General features: G+C 38.3%; 1 protein-coding gene across 1 annotated transcript in view; it reads right to left on the reverse strand.

The window, feature by feature from the left end:
• Positions 1–20,301, reverse strand: part of LOC150085213 (aquaporin-10-like) — a 115,528-nt gene that overhangs the window by 16,721 nt on the left and 78,506 nt on the right. Inside the window, exons 2-3 of the mRNA XM_090373102.1 lie at positions 16,281–16,407; positions 3,065–3,202 (exon numbers count right to left, since the gene is read on the reverse strand). Coding sequence (XP_090229228.1) covers positions 3,065–3,202; positions 16,281–16,407 — 265 coding nt within the window. The remainder of the gene's footprint in view (positions 1–3,064; positions 3,203–16,280; positions 16,408–20,301) is intronic.

Genomic DNA, 20,301 nt, shown 5'->3' on the forward strand with positions numbered 1-20,301 from the left:
TGTGCCGATCGGTCCTGATCAATCATTTCAGCCAACATTCACTTCTGGGATCAATGGCACATGGGGCTTCACAATTGGCATGTTGGGTTGTCAAAACTGTTCCATTTGTCCAGTCTTGATACACTTTCACCACTGCAGCATGTGAGCATTTTACAAAGTCTGTTGTTTCGGAAATGCTGGCACCCCTGGCCCGAAAGCCGATGATCATGCCTTTTTTCCAGGTCTGATAGGTCATGTGCTTTGCCCACGACAGAGGCTGTTACTGTGTTCATGGATGCTGAACATCAAGCCTTACATGCTTGCGGCGTGTGAATGTGACAAGTGCCTATATGATTCACTAGGCATGTGTGATGTCTGCATTGGGGGTGGTCATAATATTGTGACTGGACTCTGTAGTCATCATCAAATTGCTGTCCAACTTTTCTTCTCCCCTCATTTATCCTTTTCTTTTCTTATTCCTCATTTATTCATTCAACTTCCATTTTCTGGAACAACCTTCCTTCATACGTATTTCCTGAAAATTACAATCTACAAAAGTTCAAGTCTAACATCAACAAATATTTTCTTTCATCTTCTGAACCTCTAACCCATGCACGGTACTAAATACTATAGGTTCTAATATCTCTCGTGTTTGGGTTTTTCATAAAAAAAATCCCTTCAACTTCTGTTTTATGGAACAAATTTTCTTTGTATGTATTTCCTGAAAATCACAATAATAAGGTATTAGAACCTATAGGTTCTAATACCTTATTCATACCTTATACTTTATGTTTTGTTCTAATACCTTATGTTTTGAGGTTTTCAACTCATAGTGATGTATAAACTGACTGCTGAAAGACTTTTTGCACTTGTACTGTTTCATTGGTGTGGGGCCAACCTGGACTCACCCTGCAGATATAGCCCTTTCTTTCAATCTGCTAAAACCCATTGTATATTGAAGTACACTGGGATGGTTAATTTTTTGTATTGTGCATAAAAAAGCCATGATGCACACTGGTTGCTGAATTTCTTTATACAAACTGGATGATAAAATGCATTGTCTCAAGGAGAAATCATTTTAAAAATTAGGTTGGTGGTAGATGACTTTCATCAACCGGTGAAATACCACCACTTTGCTTATTGGAGGCTTGAAGTGGTGAAACCCATGTTTAGTCTCTAGAGCAAAGTTTCCGGCATCCCCCTCCCCCCATACTTCTCCTTCAATCCATGCACGGTACTAAGTACTATAGGTTTTGATACTTTTCGTGTTTGGGGTTTTCATAAAAAAAATGATGTGAAGGAAATTAGATTACTAGTAGGGATTGACAGAAAAAAAAGTTTTATCCATTTTTATATTTCAGATTTTACACATGCATTGTTAGTGTTTCATTAATGTAGAATAGATGTGCAGAAGTTTGCCTTTAGCCAGCAGGTTGTTGATTGCTGGAACAGACTTCCATCTGTTGTGGAAGTTATTATTATAATAGCAATATGGTGCAAGGAAGCCTGAGGCTTATGCTGCACCAACCAAAAAAAAAAATTTCTCAGTCACCCTGAGAGAGAGAGAAGGGAATCACCAAGAAAGAGAATGATGATATCCAGCTCAGGACCCTGGGTGTGCCAAGCCCATATCCACCAGATGTGAGCCCCTGGGGCTGATAGTTTAAATAAATGGATGGCAAAATGGGAAGGTTTTTTTTTTTGGCTGATACTGTATAAGCATGCTTTCTTGCATCATATGCCTCAACTAATGTTAATATCTAAAAGCATTCACACCTTTCTGGATCACCCTGTTCATACGTCATTTTAATAATGCAATAATATTAACCAAATTAAAAAACCCTTTTATAATGAGTGGGAAATATACCAGGGGCTCACATCTGGTGAGTATGGGTTTGGCACACCCAGGGTCCTGCTGTGCTGGATTTAATCATTCTTCTCTTTCTTGGTGATTCCCTTCTGCTTCCGACTCTCTCTCTCAGGGATAACTCAGAAATCTTTTTTTTGGCTGGTGCAGCAAAAGCTTCAGGCTTCCTTGCATCATATGGATAATTACAATAATAATAATAACACAAGTTTTAATGAAAAATCTGCTGTATTAATTACTCTTTGCCTATCCTGGAATTTTGTTTCGGTATAGACTAGCATGAAGGTAGAAGATCCTGGCCACCTCCACGTGGCGGGGATGGGGGGTGGGAAGCTGTGACCAGGTGTTGCTGCTTCCCACTTGCTAAGAGCCAGGTACCGGCCGACTACATAACAACAGAACACATCATAACATTTACACACCCAACGCACTACATACAAATGGCCGGTTCTGGCGTGAGCCTCAAAACAAGAAGTAGTAGCGGCTAATGGGGGAAACCCTGGGGTCCGCCACAACAACACATGAATATACCCTGAATATCCCCCCTGTATTAATTACTTTTATTATAGCATTCACTCAAACAATCAATAATTTTTTTTTTTTTGAATTGTACTAGATACAAAGGATGTTCTGCAAAATTATAACTAAACTTCAGGAACTTAAAAAAAAAAAAAAAATTAAATAATTTGATACATCATGTGTGTGCAAAAGATATGTGTACACTACAACTTTTAAATTTTGTACCCTGTGAAAGTTTTATAAACTCAAAAATGGAAGGGATTAATACATTCATTTTTCTATTTTGTTTATATATTTTTTTATTTTAAAAGAATTAATAAAAATTTTCTTTCACTGATATGACATGAAAAAAAAATAGTACTTTTAATTTTTCAAATTTTTCATTAAAAAATACAAATAATTAATGCAATACATTAGAAAAAAAGTCATGCTACAAGCAGAATTCAAGAATTCAGGCTAAAGATTTTGTACCTAGCATACAAGTCAACCTTAAAATTTTTGATGATTTTTTAGTGCTTCAGTGGGTGACATATGCCAAACAATTTTTAAGGTGTCTAAATAATTTTTAAGGTCTGTATATATCCCAATAAAGCACCTGTCTTAACAGGTTTTGGAGCCCAATGTCAAGTGGGTCCTCCTTTTTGGCAAAGAAGGAATAGAAAGTTCAAGCGTTTTGTTAGAAACATCAATATTCCTTACCTTGGTATACCAGAAACAACACTGCTGCTGAGATGAAACCACCTAAATACTGGGCAAACATATAAACAAGAACTTTCCGCCATGGAAATTTTCCAAGAGTTGCAAATGCAAGGGTAACAGCAGGATTCACATGTCCTCCTAAAAAAAAAAAAATGCATAACAAGAAGTTTTAATAGTAATTGAAAACAAAAAAGGAGTATTTCAAAATAAGAGCATAACACTCTTTTAAAATTATTCAGATAATAGCAATTACACTGGTAAAAACAATTAGGTAAAACACAGCATAATCTACTAGAGACAATCTACCATATCAATATCCACTGTTGCAAAAATGACAGCACATGTTCATGGACTGATGTGCAGATGTAAATTACTAAGTTTACCAGTAAACTTGGGAATATGAAAATGTAGGTGCGTGACTGTTTCATTAAATGCTCAACCATGTTCCACATGCATCTCATTTTATGAACTACAGCTGCAAAAGACAACATGTGTGGATTATTGTAATGAAGCATCTGAAAATGTCAGATGAATTACCTCAAGTATTGATTGGAGAGCCATCAGGAGAGTGGATGTGGGACAGTCATAATGCCAAGTTATGGCATGGCTTGGTGCATCACAAAGTATCATTAGCATGATGTGGAATGGGGTCCAAGAACCCATACCATTTGTAGCCATCTAGGTCAGAGTCAGAGATAACAATGCTGAAGCAAGATCACCATTTCTTTCTCGACTTTTCTGTTGAAATTGACACTTGAATGCTACCCAGCTAATTGGAATGCTTTGTAGCAGCAACAGCGACATGAGTGTCAACTTAAACCATCGAAATTAATTTGCGCAGACATGGGCTTTATGCAAGAAGACCTGTGGTCTGTTTCAATGATTGCCTGACATATAGGGACAAAAAATGTGGGAACTTGAATATTGTAACAGGACTAATGAGGAATGGTGTTTGCTTCTAACAGACAAGTCCAGGTAAAGCCTGGAGTTCTCTGGAATTCTCAGGGGTCCATCAGCAGCATGAAAGAGGAACCTGAACAATCCAGTATACATCTGGGAGCACAGTCTATATAGTGGAAGTAAACTACTGGTATGGGGTGGTATTAGTTTCTAGGGTTATGCAGACCACCACATTATCAGGAATGGGACAATGATTGCATGCATGCATAGTGAATTGCTGTGACCCATAATCACCCCAGGAGCTCACATCTGGTGAGTATGGGCTTGGCACACCCAGGGTCCTGAGCTGGATATCATCATTCTTCTTTTCCTTGGTGATTCCCTTCTCTCTCTCTCTCGGGGTAATTCAGAAATTTTTTTTTTGGCTGGTGCAGCCTAAGCCTCAGGCTTCCTTGCACTATATGGCTAATAATAATAATAATCCTTCATTAGCCCCCAATGGGTAGACCCAAGTTTGAATCCCATTGATGATGGGAAAAATTTTTATGGGTATTTTTCACAACGTGACTGAGTTAGTTGATCTCCGGTGAGCATAACATGGTTTTTTCTCCTGGAAACTTGGGTTTTTCATCCAGCAAACAGAAAATCGACATCAGAACACACAATTTACAGACAATGTACATGGAGCAACATGGTCTTAGTTGCTGATGATCCTAGAGGATCCTAAAACTCAACTACAACCAACCAACTATCATTAGGCAGTTTCTGTAGACAAAGAGTTTGTTCTGATGGATGACAACATTCAATATGTTGGAAGGTGAGAGTATTGACTGTGTGGATTTGGCTGAATACTTTCCTGGCCTGACTCCCACTGAGAACATCTGAGATGCCCTACGAAGATGGAATTGAGTTTGTATGGACTACTCAGTGATTCTTAATAAGCTGAAAGAAGAGTTTACATGAGTGGTGACTGATTCTGCAAAATTTTAGGGGTATGTGTTAAGTGCTAAAGCAACTAAGGCTATGAAGTGCCAGTATATTGTGCTTGTAATTGTGTATATTCGTTGGTCAGTTTCCTGGATGAAAAAACCAACTTTCCAAGAGAGAGAGAGAGAACCTTACTACCCTCATCTAAGATTGACTAACTCCGAAAAGTTGTGAAAAAAGCCCATAAAATTCTTGCCCCATTCACAGGATACTAACTTGCATATTTTCCACCTGCCAGTGTGAAAGGACACTGGCAGGTGGCATGTGTGTGCTACTCATAAAATCTCCACCTTTTAAGGGCACAAAGGGTGATATCATTGTACACGTTGGCACTAATGACAACTAAATTTGAAAGTGTCGGCAATTCTGCCCAGCCACGAATAGGAGGGAGTATATGATTAGAGCCTTGTAAATCAATTCAGCCCTGAAGAGACTGTGCAAGGCTCATGGGGTAGAATTTTTCTCAGCGTGGTCTGTGCATGTTAACAGGAGAGATTGTTTCTACAGGGATGAGATACACTTAAATTATTATTATTATTATTATTATTATTATTATTATTATTGCTCTTATATTATTTCTCCCTGATTGGAGGTTCCACCTCGTGACGGGTGTTGCTACCAAGTACACAGGGTGGTTGTTGTTATGCCTGGTGTTACTGTTGGTCGAGGAACTATCTGACTAGCTACAGGTGTTCGCTGGGAGACCTATTGCTGCTAGGCTGCTATGTAGGGTCTTTGGCACCATACCTGTGGTTGACATGATGATCGGGATGGTCGTTACTTGTTGCATATGCCACATCTCTTTGATCTCCTGTCTTAGGTTCCTGTACTTCCTGATTTTTTCACCATGGGTTTTCTGCAGGTTGCCAGGCCGACCGGGCTAGCCGAGTGGGTAAAGTACCTGCCCGGCAACCCAAAGGTCGTGGGTTCGATTCTCGCCTCGGGCTTGGATCAAAGTACTGAAAAAACGTTGTGAGGTGCAATATGGCCACAGAAGCTGATGCGCCAACAACTACCAAATCAAAAAAAAAAAAAAAAAAGCAGGTTGCCAGTGTTGGGTATCGCTATGTCAATCAGATAGGTAGCCTTTTCCTTCTTGTCCACAAGGGTTATATCCGTTCTGTTGTGTGGGATTGTCCTATTTTTTTTTTTTTTTTTTTTTATATTATGGCGCGGTTCCAGTACAGCTTGTGGGTTGGGGTCTCTAGGTTAGCGCACGCGCGTGCAGTGTATGGCTGCCTGTAAAGTGAGCTCTTCGTATAATATGTAATTTTAAAGTGATTCTTATCTTCCCAAGTATGAAAATTATGTCAAATGGTCCGTCTCATTGTCATGGAGCTGATGATCACGTCTACTGAATTTGATGGTTACCAGGTAATCTTTTATATTAATTTTATTTAAGATTGTTGCTAAGAATATAGAGGCTGGGCTATTGTGTTGTATAGCACAAAGTCAATCTAACCCCTTCTCTGTACGTTGGAAGGACAAGGTCAAAGGTGTGCCTAATACACTAATTCCCAAGGGTAATTGCTAAAAGGAAGTAGAGTTAATCTTTGCCTCCAGCTCTCTCTCAACGAAACACTCTCTTGGTATAGCCTTATCTTTGATCACACGCTTCGTGGAAACTGAACTTAAAAGCTTTGGAAACAGAACACAACATTAAAATGACAAACAATCAAATCATCTGCGCAATTTGTAAGGTGAAATCAACTGTATTTCTCAGCTGCCTTCTGTGCAAGCAGGGTTTTTGTAAGCCATGCGCCCCCACCAGGAGAGGATTAAGGTCGGTTGAGGCCCCGGGTGCAGAAGAAAATATTGGGCCCCTTAAAAAAAAGAGAGAGACAGGGAAAATAAAAATACATGTTAACCATTTTTTTAAATAAATAAAAAATATTATGAACTATTAATGTTTTATTTCCAATAAAATTTGAATATAATATATGTATAATATAATTAATAATAGCATAATAATAATCACAAAGTTTTGAACTAATATGTTCAACTAATTTGTTGGGCTTTTGCGTGGGCCCTTCAGAAGTCGGGGCCCAGGGCGCGCGTCCGGTGCGCCCGCCATTAAATCCGCCTCTGACCCCCACAGTGCTATGGAAATTGAATAAAGAACGGCGAAAAATGTGGACATGCGATGTATGTAATAGAAACAGCGTAATCAATGTAGATAATGAATCTGTAAATCCACGGAAAGTAGACGGCAGCGTCCTAGCCACTGACGTCGATAAATCCCCATCACTGACATCATTACCCCCTGCTCAACCTCCTCATGACTGTGGTATTAACGACAATGGATCCACGATGGCGTCTAAGGAATCCAGCACACAAATCAGTATGCTCGAAAGCCAGAAGGTCAACCTAGACGAAGTAATCATCAATGATTTAATATCTAGAAGCCTTACAAACATCATCACCGAGCACACGAGAACTATCACAACCCTATAAACAGATAATGCAAGGATCATGTTAGGCAAGATGGAAAGAATGTCTGAAAACGTCACTGACCTCTTCTCGGAAAACCAGTTCCTACGGGCGCAAAACGTAGCGATCCTCCAAGAAGTATCCCAACTGAAAAGCCAATTTGGAGTATTTAAGAGCATGATCGTGAACTGTACTCCTTTGAAACCTGGCCGAGAGATAGGACTTCCGTTTGCCTCTTCTCTGCCAACCAATGAAATGAACAAAACCTCACCATTCAGTTACAGCAGCAGCAGCAGTCCAATGATAACTTCTGTCAATCAATATGGGCGGACACTAAAAGACAGTGATGTACCTGAACACCATCACATTGCCGCACTGACAAAGAACCCAATGCAGAATCAGAAAGAAACCTATGAAGAAGCAACTGATAAAAGTAATGTTGAGAGTGAAAATCCTCCAGCTCTTTCAATAGCAGGTCTAACATGCACCCCTCGCCAAAGCGACGCACCAAAACAAACCTCGGATGGATCCATAATTACACCTACTTGACATCCCAATTATATTATTAAAAACTATCATGAAATCCATACGGAAGCTCATTGTCATACTGACTCTGGCCCACACTCCTGGGCTGAGGTTGTCGCTAGGCGATCCCCTCACGCATCCAGAGGGAACATGGCTAAAGAAAATGAAAAAACCAAGAGACAAGGGTAGGACCACGGACGCGAATAAACAAGAGATCCAGGCGATCACATATAACTGGGACAGCTACAACTAACTGGCTCCAGTCCAGCGGGAAAGCAGCACATGTCGACCAACAACTCACTCGCAGAAGCCTGTTCATTTCACGATTGGCTCCACAAACAACCACAAAACAGGTTAAAAATGGCATAAAAGAAAATCTAAACCTAGCTGTTGATGTATCCCAATTGTCCACAAAATGGCCTTCCTATTCATCTTTTAGATTAAATTGCAACATAACCCAATACAAAATCTTGATTCAGCCATCTGCCTGGTCTCGAGGGCTCCTCATCAGGCTCTTTTTTCAATCCCCCGCATTAAGGCATCAGCAGCACAGTGAAATACTGCATGGTCACATTAAGGGCACAGGTAACCCAACTAGCTGACTCAGCACGGAAATCGTGGATGGAAGACAATACAGAATTCTTGTGAGAATATCTCAAAGAGACATCTCCAGAATAGAAAGAAACAGACCACAGAGACAAAAAGTACTAAGATCCCCAAATGTAATAGCCTGGCCCTCTTCTATCAAAATGCCCGTAGCATCCGTAATAAGTTCAAAACTGTAGGAGAGCTTTTACTCTCACACAATTATGATGTGCTTTGCATAACAGAAATTTGGCTTGACCATAATGAAGAGGATTTTCCATTTGCAGTTTCGGCTGGTTATAATATGATTCTTTGCTCCTGACAGGACAAAAGAAGGGGTGGAGTGGGACTTTTCTATAAAACACCACACATGGTTGTAACAAAGAATTACAAAAGCCATTCTAATAAGTTCGAAGAACTAATTGCGTCATGCCAATTTAAATCAGCCCGCATTGATATTGCAGTTATTTATACACCTCCAGGACCCAATGCTGAAACCATCGATGAGATAACTAGTTGACTCATTCATGGGCTTCGTCCGTCGGCAAGGCACATAATCTGTGGAGACTTCAACTTATCCACTCAACTTGTGCATCTTCAGGCAAGAATGCTAAATAGCCTTCATCCATTAGGAATCTATCTAATCAATCAGCTCCCAACAAGGGGTGACAACTATCTTGATCTTGTATCATCAAGCGACTGTGAACTTGATTCAATAGCAGAAACTGCCTTTCAATCTGATCATATGCCAATTTTCATTAACGTGTCTTTTCCGACTCCAAACTACAATGTCTCGACTAGGGTACACACAAAGGTAATAACCAGCCCGAAATTAATCAACACTAGTAAATGCCTTGAAGCAGCCACTGCAATTCCTTGGAATGCACTTCAGCAGGGTGATAGCCAACTTGCCTTGGATCTGTTAACTAGCTGGCTCGTCACAATTTCCAAATTTGCAGCCTCAAAGAAAATAATGATCTCTGAACGCACGAGAGGATGGTGCATCCCTGAGCTCAGCAACAGTTTTAAGATTAAACAGCAACTCTACAAACAATGGAAAAGAACAGGACAAATCCCAGACCAAATTGCTTACTCTAAAGTACGAGCAAGCTTTAATCGACTCAAGTCTCAAGCCATAAAACACCACGTTGAAGTCACACTATGCAAGGGTGCCCCATCATACCCACAGAAACATTGTGATCTCTCCTCACAGCTCGATCCTGATGTCTGGATGGACTTTATTGCACGATTTCAGCGAGGTAACCATGAGTCCAGTGATATTCCTCTGCTTGATAATGATGTGCCCAGAGATGCACTTGCAACCATCTTAATTACAAGACACGATCTTATATCTGCAATTAATCAATCGCCTGCAACTGGTACTGCAGGGATTGACGAAGTTCCACAGTTTATAATAAAATGTTTGAGTCCATATCTAATTGATCCTCTCCTAACAATTTTTAATAACATATTAAAAGGAGAATTTTTCCCTCCAGCATGGAATGTGTATTCCGTCAATCCACTCCCAAAGGTCTCCCAGCCAATTGAAGCCAAGCACTTTAGACCCATCTCCAACTCCTCATGTTTATTAAAGCTGTTTGAGAAAACAGTACTGAAAACGCTTAGCACACACACATTCTCCCTCACAGGCCACATCAAATTCATTATGCGTTGCAGGACAGATCAACAATTAGCAATCTGCTTATGACCACCAATGCCATCCTTGGATCGTTTGAGAAGAAAGAAGAAATTGCTGTCACACACCTGGATCTACAAGCAGCGTTCGACAGTGTCAACACCAGTGCCTTGCTTAAGCTCCTTCAAAATTTCTATCATATCACAGGCCAAGTATTGAAGTTTCTGACATCTCTTCTTCAGAGTACTTGTAATACAGTAATTTAAATTTATCTCTTCTTCAGAATAGAACCATCAAAATGGGCTGTGTTAGAATAACAGAGTAAGAACAGGTGCATGTATACTAGCATGTACACCAATGATGAATTTTAAGTGCGGGTCACAACATCAAAGGCTGATATTGTGGGATGCATATGAATTATCAGGTGACATGAAAGCCTGTGGTAGATATAAGCTAGTGCGTAATGAAATTACAAAGGAGGTTAGGCAAACAAAGGCAGATTATGAGCAATCTTTTGCAGAGAATGCAAAGAAAAACAGCAAAGACTTCTTTACTTATATAAACTCAAAAAGGAAGGGGATGAATCAGATTGGTCCGCTTGATATTGATCGTTTGATTGTAGATGATCCGTCTCAGATAGCTGCCAAACTGAATGAATATTTTGCATCTACATTCACAAATGAGGAGTTATTCAGGGAGGGGAAGGCCAGAAGTTTATCAAACCCTAATAGGGAGTTAAATGATTTTGTAATAACTGAGGGCAAAGTGGAGGAATGATTGTTGAAGTTAAACATAAGAAAGGCACCTGGGGTGGTTGAGATCTATCCAGTTATATTAAAGGAGGCGGCAAAGGAAGTAAGCAAACCCTTAGCCATAATTATGAGAGTATCTTTGGACTCAGGGGAGGTGTGCACATCATTTGCGCATCTCCACATACTGGAGAAGTGCAAATGTATCCCCAATTCACAAAGGGGATCAAAGGGTGACACGAGTAATTACAGATCTGTTAGTTTAACCTCTGTTATTTAAACTTCTGTTCCGGGGAAATTAATGGAGTCACTGGTTATAGAAGCATTGCAAGATCATCTAGACAAGACTGCAGTACTAATTCAGACACAGCATAGGTTCGTTAAAGGGAAGTCTTGTCTGACCAATTTAGTTGGATACTATGATGTGGTCACAAAGTGATGGATACTATGATGTGGATGCAAAAAATAAGTTTGATATCATATACTGGGATTTCAGGAAAGCTTTTGATATTGTTGGACATGGAATTGGAGCAATATGGTATTAAGTACAAATATCGCTCCAGTTTGTACAGCAGTCTTCCATGTGCAACAGTATCTTTTTTTTTTTTTTCTTTTGTTAGTTGTTGGCGCATCGGCTACTGTGGCCATATCGCACCTCCCAAAGTTTTTGCATTTTCTACTCTGATCCAAGCACGAGGCAGGATTCGAATCCGCAACCTTTGGGTTGCCAGGTAGTTACTTTGCCCACCCAGCTAACCCGGTCGGCGCAACAATATCAAAAGCTTTCCTGAAATCCAAGTATATGATATCAAAATTATTTTTTGCATCCAGTTCCTTTGTGACCACATCATAGTATCCAATCAAATTGGTCAGACAACACTTCCCTTTAACAAACCCATGCTGTGTCTGAACTATTAATTATAGATAATCTATAATTATAAATAATTATAGATTATCTATAATTATATAGATTATCTATAATTATTTGCGTCACCCTTTGAACCTCCTTTGTGAACTGGGGATACATTTGCACATCTTCAGTCCATGGTGACCTCCCCTGAATCTAAGAATGCTCTCATAATTATGACTAAGGGTTTGCTTACTTCCCTCGCTGTCTCCCTCAATATAACTGGATAGATTCCTTCTGCCACAGGTGCCTTTTTTCGGGTCCGTAGTCTAACGAAGGACCCTTATAATGTCACTCGGCTGTCTGTCCGTCGTCTGTCACAGCATTGTATCTCTGTAACCACTCAACCTGAAATTTTGCAAGGTTTTGTACATCATGTGGGCCAACATAAAGCCATATTGATCGTTGTTGACAAAAATTTGTATGAGAAATGGGAGGTAAATGCGGCGGGAACAAAATGTTTCGACAACCTATAGCTTATTATACACCGTTGGAAAGAGCTCAACGAGTAGGTTTAAAATATAATTTTAAAATACTTTTAAAATTAAAAATGGCGGCGCCAGACATGAAAATTTTCGTGTCCCCCCCTCTAATGGAACTAAAAATTTAAAAATCACATTAACTATGCGTTATTCGATGCTTATCTAGGGAAAACTATTCCGATTGAAATCTATCATTGACTTTTTGTGTAAAATTAAAAAAAACAATTTTTATTGCACTTCGATAGCGCGCTTCTTTGTATTAAGTAACTCTCCATTTGGTGACAAAAAGTTGCTAAATAGTTAGTTAATAATTTTGTAAAGGTCATTTATAAATTTTGCGACGAGAAGTATTTTTTAACAATTTTCAAAGCTGAGAGTTGTCCCGGCAAGGAGGTACTCTGAAAGCCAGCGTTGAGGCCGCGGTGGTGGGGAGGACCTCGCGGAGTCTTGCACGGTTCTCACCCCCCCATTGGCTTCTCCCCCACGGCTTTAGTCGCTTCTCCCACCCTTGTCATTCACAACTGGAAAGACTCAAATAGACAACGTTTTTGTTAGTTCCTCAGTTTAGGCCAATCCGGAGTACTAGAAACTTTTTTTTCAGTTACCATAAAGCTCTCTATTTGAGATACTACACGTGACTAAGGACCCTTCATCCTGAGCGCCCGGCACTCAGTAGTTGACCGATTTTTTATGTTTAACTTAAAAAATCGGTCAAATAGATTTTTACTATACTTTACATAGAGTACGGGTGGACCCAAGACTGAAAAAGGGCTCACTTCAGGCAAGAACCCCTTTTCTCTAATATCAATTCTCGCACTGCACTACTCCCTCCCCGCAACTTCCGAACTATATTCAACATACGTTATTGCATCTTAGACTATCCAGAAAAGGCCTTTGTCAGAAAGTAGGAAATTTATCTGTGAAAGATGAGAAAACACCTTCCTGAGAACTGCTGAGATTTCGGCAGTTTTTCCTTGGTATCGAATTAAATGCTATCTCATGAATTAGTGACAGAACATAATTCCTTATTTAATATACGGGTCATATATCAAGTTTATCACTTTCCAAAGCTCCAACCAATTCTCATATTACAAAGATGATGTAATCAAAATATTGTGGAAGGCGAAATGCAACGAAGCATGGAACAAGTTCGTGAGGAAACAGTTCCAAAATGTGGATGACGCGGGTGTACTGATGGTTATTTCAGTTGATAAAACCAAGAGATAATGCATGCTGGCACATTAATTTTCAAAAAAAAAAAAAAACAAGAAACGGTAAGAGAAGTTATGTTCATACTGTATTTTTATGCAACGTATCACCCTGTGGCTAGCGCAGTAGTTACATATCACCCCCCTCCCATTCGGTGTAGAAAAATGATGGGTTCGAATCCCGTCAATGACATGAGAAACTTTTATCGGCTTTTTTAACAATGTGGACGAGTTATTATTATTATTATTATTAGCCATATTGTTCAAGGAAGCCTGAGGTTTTTGTTGCACCAGCCAAAAAAAAAATTCTGAGTTACCCTGAGAGATAGAGAGAGAGAGAGAGAGAGAGTCAAAAGCAGAAGGGAATCACCAAGAAAGAGAAGAATGATTATATCCAGCACAGCAGGACCCTGGGTGTGCCAAGCCAATACTCACCAGATATGAGTCCCTGGGGTTTTTAATTCGTCTCAGCTGAGAGTTGCTTGATTTTTCGTTCAACAAACAGCAAATCGACAGAATAATTAACGCAATTACAAACTCAATACACTGATACCTCATAATCTTAGTTGCTCTGCACACCTAACGGAATATTCCAGTATTGTATGAGGATAAAACACGATTTTAAAGAATGTTCTGAACATTTTTTAAAATGGTGACCATCAGTGTTGTACGTACACATGAATTAAAAAAAAAAAAAAAAAAAAAAAAATATATATATATATATATATATATCACTGAAAGAGAAAAGTAAGCATGAAGTAAAGAAGTCGATTATGGTGTCTGCAAAGACGATTTTCAGTCAATATCCAGATGACCAAACGGATTTTGTTATGTACGTAAGAGGCTCTTACCTAAATTACTTGTTTATCAAGTGAGTGTCATTTACAACGTTTTAAATAACCCAGTAAATAGCCTGTCAGTAAAATTTACATCTATAAGAGGATAATCTTCCTGTAAAAGTACAAAAAAAAAAAAAAAATGACGTCATTAATACTCTCCCGAGTTTAATCTACGCGATTTACAGCTTAAACCCCACCTGAGCTTAGTTAAATTATTTCTTATTTACAGCAGCTTCTTAGTGATGACACTCAGGCACCGAAATGTGTTCTATTTGCAAGCGCGAAAACTGAAAATATATTTGGTTATTTTAGAAAGTTTCGTTGAGTCATCGCAAATTTCACTGAAATCCAGCAATTATTATTTCTTTGCCCGTCCGTCCGCATGTAATAGCTCGACTCCCAGTATATGGATTTTCAAGAAATTTTATATTTGACTCTTTTAGAAAGATTTGTCAAGCCTTTCTACATTTCATCAATCTACCAGCAGAAATCTTCCAATTATTATTTCGTTGCCCGTACATCTGCATATAATGCCACTCACAGTGGATGGATTTTCATCAAATTTTATACTTCTGCCTATTTGAACAATCTGTCGAACTTTACCAATTTCATTAAAATCAGACATAGAAATCCAATAATTATTTTTTTATACATATCATATAGTTTATCCATATACCGTATATTGTAGATGAAGCGATGGATATTGTTTGTTGCAGTGCGCTGATTGAATTGGCAATATGGAGGATGCGCAAAAATAAAATGTTCTTAGTTCACACATAAAAGTCGTTGCCCGAAATGTAATGCCTGAATACATTAATTTGTTTAATATTGATCCCAAAAAACAAAAGGTTACCGGAACAGACATTACTCTAGTGGTGTGAATTGGTTGAGGAGGGGTTTTATTACTCTCAAATTTTCTAGGTTGTCATTTTCTTTCAGGAAATACAAGCGTGAGGAAAGTTATTGCAAAGAACAACGTTATTTATTTTCTTTATCAACCACTGCATGGCATCACTGGCTAGGGCTATTTTGATTAAGTCTTTAATTATAACTGATGTCCTTCCACACCATGCGGAAAAGGCCCACGTTGAAAACACCAAGAGGGGAAGAATTTTCATGAGCTTTTTATTTTATTTTAAATCTTGGCCAAGTTCAGTTTCTTTGATGTCCCAATTTTTGATAACGTAGTTCATGTACAAAAAATGTTACAATAAGTACTGTTCAAGTTTTGGAAACTAGTGTACTTGCAGGTACTGATCATTTCACATTTATTTTTATGCTTAAAACAAAGCTTCAAGTGTTTGCCCAAAAAGATTTCCAATTACGTCGACTGCTGTCCAATCAGATTTCACAGTCCAAGTCTGGTGAAGTTCTGAGTTTGACTTTGGATTTTTCAGCATTAGTAGTATAAATACAGCGATTAGTCAATTTTACAGTAGTAGAAACAATTACAGGAATCTTTAATCTCGCTCCAAAGTAATTATTGTCTCAACTAATTTTCAGTATGCATTTATAAAATGAAGACTTCAAGCGAGATTTAGCAAATATAATTGTTCAGCATCCTGATAACTGAATTTAAATAAGAACATTATATTTTAAGATGTCCTAACTTTCAAGCAAAGCAGTGTAAAACTTCTTTTTAAACTGCAAGATTTATGAAGATTAACTGAGCTCCAGGACTGAATCAATTATAAAAAAATGTTAGAAAGGAAAAAATAAATTTTTAATAAATTTCAAAGTGTTTTAATGTGTTCTAAACAATCAAATAGTTGTCCTTTCAACATCGATTTGATTTTGGAGCATTTGATAATCTGGGGGTGGGGTTTAGTACATTCCGAAGAGGCTCGATTTTGGAGAGGAAGGGAGCTAGTTTCTGTTTCACAATGTACTAGGAATAGAATACAGTACAGTACAATAAAAGAACTGGAAGATAGTCTAAAGAACATAAGACTATGAAGATAGCCTTACCTGAAACTCCACCAGAAGCAAAGATGGCTCCAGCTAAACCGAAACTCCAACCAATAGGCCCTGCAATTACTCCAAGCCATGGTTTTCTGTTGAATACAACAGTTGCGCTCACAGCATTGCCGCACAACTGAAAGTTAAAAAAATATAGAGATGAATGTGAAAGTAAATATCTGATATGGATTTTATATCATGAGATAGCATAGAATAACTTTAAAAATAACGCCAATACAATATTCCAAAACTGCAAGTACATGCAGTAAAATGAAATTTCCTAAGTAAAAAGAAATTACCTAATTATGATATCTTGATTATTTGAAATTGGAAAGATAAGTCCTTTCATTTACACCTTGATATCGAAAATTGTAATGCTGTCACCACGAGTTCCTTCGATATGTACGAATCTGACAATAATGTAAGCTCAAGTGTAAATGAGTACTGTATTTTTGTGAGTTAACAGATTCAAGAAGTATATCTGTTAATCCACAGATTTACTTCTTGAAAGAGGAATTAAAGATGAAGAATGACGCGACCACCCGACAACTTCAAAAGACTGATTCAATTTACGAAAAATGACCTGAACGGTGAGAAAAAAAAGTTGGCTGACTCTTATGAGATTAATAGAACTAAACATTAATAGAGCAACTGTTAGACTGATTTTTGCCAAAGATCTAAACGCAAAGAAGAAAGAATATATTCTTTGAGCACCAGAATGCCGAAAGAGGAAGCAATACTCTTGATCTGGTTACCAGCAGTGATTCTTCATGCATTAAGAATCTGCAAGTAAAAGACCCACTGGATGGCAGCGATCACACCGTACTAATGTGGAATTTAATTAAAGACATAACTACTGTCAAGGGCAAAGAAAAAGACTATTGCTTTCGTAAGGGTGACTACAGAGGTCGCAGACAATTTTTAAATTGTGCAGTGGGACCAACTGATGATTTTATCAACAGCAAATTCTAAATGGGAAATATTCAGGGAAGCAATCAAAGCAGCTAGTAGGCTTTTAATACCAACAAAAATGCTGTTCAAGGTTTTAATACCAACAAAAATACTGTTCAAATACCTAAATGGATGTCAGATGAACTATTGCGACACGTAGCAGAGAAGAAAAGTGCATGTATTGCATATAAATTATCAGGTGTATCACCTGATAATTTATATGCAAAACATGCACTTTTCTACGGAAGCCGATGGTAGATATAAATTAGTCTGTAATCAAGTCACAGAGGAGGTTAGGAAAGCTAAGGCAGATTATGAGAAGTCTCTGGCAAAGAATGCAAAATAAACAGCAGAGACTTCTATGCGTATATTAACAAGCAGAAGGAAGGGGTTGAATCACATTGGGCCACTTGATGACTATGGGTTAACCGTTGATGACCCTGCTCTGGTTGTGGACAAATTGAATAGGTATTTTGCATCTACATTCACACGTGAGGAATTCTTTAGGGAAAGGGATGCCAGAAGTATATCAAACTCTAAGGAGGAGCTAAATGACTTTGTGATACTAGGGTGGATGGAATCTATTCAATTATATTAAGGGAGGCAGCAAATGAGGTAAGCAAACCCTTAGCCATAATTATGAGAGCATACTTGGATTCAGGGGAAGTTCCTATGGATTGGAGATGTGGGAATCTATCCCCAATTCATAAAGGGGGAGTCAAAAGGCAACATGAGTAATCACAGACCTGTTAGCTTAACGTATGTTCAAGGGAATAATGGAATCACTGGTTAAAGAAGTCATCTGGATGCATCATTGATCACTGAGTGTATACTTATTACCGTTGAATAATTAATTCTTTGAGGTTTGTGGATTTTTTTGAATTTTGTCACAAAGCACATAACACAGAGTTTATAAAATTTTTAAATTTATTTTTAAATTAAAAGTTTTATTATGCGTTAATATTCTATTGCTACTGTACATTAATATGAAAGAAGTTATTTTGAAATAAATTTTAGAAAAATAATTTCAATAATTCGTTCATCGCTTATAGGGGCTTCAATTATACCAGTTACTTAATGTGAACTTCGTTAAGGAAAACCTCGCAAGATTAAAATTTAGATCAAGTTAAACTTGTAGCTTTATCTACTCTTGTATGTTCTCCTCAAAGAACACATTAAACCCGTCTGAGTATTGACACTATAATCATATTTATTACCTGCTACATTACATGAAATGTTTTTTCGAGTGACCGACATTAATTTTTCCTTCTTTCGTGACCGAGTTTTTGTGTATTTTATTTATTCGAATGTGAGGGCCGCGCTCCTTTGCAGCATAACTATATTATGCTGAGTCGCGTGCGATCTGGTTGTCCATTAGCGGAAAAATGTTCCATTTTCCCGATCGCAGACACCAGGATGAATCTTGAAGGAAGAGTAAGGTTATTGACTTAGGAAACACTTCACTGGATAATAGTGAAGGATGTGGGAGATACCAAACAATGACAGTAACATGGCGCGTGAAGCTATACTTACCTCCAGGGCTTTGCGGACCTTGCTAGAGTACAATGTTCTAAGGAGGCGAGAGAAGCTGAGTGTGTGCATTGGACCTTGACACTGTCTCAAGAGAAAAACAAGGAAGTGGGGAATGCACATACACTAACGGTACTCCCAGCCAGTTTATTTACTTCCGTATATGGTAATTAATTTTTATTAGCTCGAGGAAGTATTTATTATTTAACGAACAATTACTTTCGCAAAATTTGATTGAACTAAGATCTGGCAAGTTAGGTCTTTATCTTAACTATTTATCTTTGAAAAGGCGCACATTAAATTACGATAAAGTTAATCATTACAGGTGTTGAAAATGCAACAGATATAAGCAAAGAATTTTACGTCTGCTTCCTCATATATTCTTACTGTAGGTCACGCAAATGCTGCAACAACAATGACAACACTTTCGGCTCCAAACGAACAAGTTTTGGCTTTATTTTAGAGCAAAAGTAGATAAACAATCAAATTATGTATATAAGTTCAACAATAATAATTTAGTTTTTTTACTCTAGCAGTAGAATTTGATTAATATCGTTTTGTACATATCTGGGGCACTCAAATATATTGAGACTTGTCTGAAGAAAATAAAACTTTAAATTTGTTTATACAAATCACTGTACGTTAAGGAGTTGTTTCGGCAACTGTGAGAGCTCGGAGCACCTCCATTTAGAAAGCCGCAACAACCATACTGTTCCATCACAAAGAGACTCACTTGCAGAGTAGAAACAGCGAGATTATTCACTAGCTGATGCATCCTGTAGCATTACCAAGAGGTTCTCTCTGTCAAGTGGACTATTTAGTGGGCGAAAACTTTCGAAAACCTTTATAGTTGTACCTTCGAAATGTAACGAATATAATGAATCTCATCACAGTCCTCGTCATAATTTCAAAGACGAGAATCATAGTGCCTAGCAGAAGACATTGGTGTGATTGTTCCTGTTACCACCGCATACTGAAACCAGTAAAACAATAATAACGCTGCTTACTGAAACCAGTAAAACACCAGTACAATTAAGAGGCAGCAAGTAACGTTTACAACGTCATTGATCTTATGGCAACCAACATGGCAGTGCTCAGTAGACAACGGGCAGTGCCTTTTTTGTGGTGGCACAAGGATTCGAACGCAACAGGCATGTTGACCGTCACTGTGGAGTTCCGCAATCGCCTGGGCTAAGAGGGCCAATCGATAACATGACATAATACGACACTACGTTACGTAGCGACATTACTAACACCGATCGGCTTGGCAAAGTACGATTTCACTGTTAATTCATACGACGATTTTGAGGGTTCTTTCCTCCTTTTGGAATCGGATACACTAATAAAAAAATATATTAGTGTATAAAACGGATTAGTGTAATAAAACGGATAGGCTAATAAAATAAAACAGTGTTACCCACAACAACATAAAACCCTGAAGTAGGATGGATTGAGTAAGCTGAATATGAATGCCATTCTTCCTCTTGCTGAGCGTACACACATAGGGGGCATAAATTTAAGTTGAGCAAGGATGGTTGCAGGAGAGAAG

Source organism: Mastigoproctus giganteus, chromosome 5 (assembly GCF_048544385.1).
Source record: "Mastigoproctus giganteus isolate SK-2022 chromosome 5, ASM4854438v1, whole genome shotgun sequence".
NCBI lineage: Eukaryota > Metazoa > Arthropoda > Arachnida > Uropygi > Thelyphonidae > Mastigoproctus > Mastigoproctus giganteus.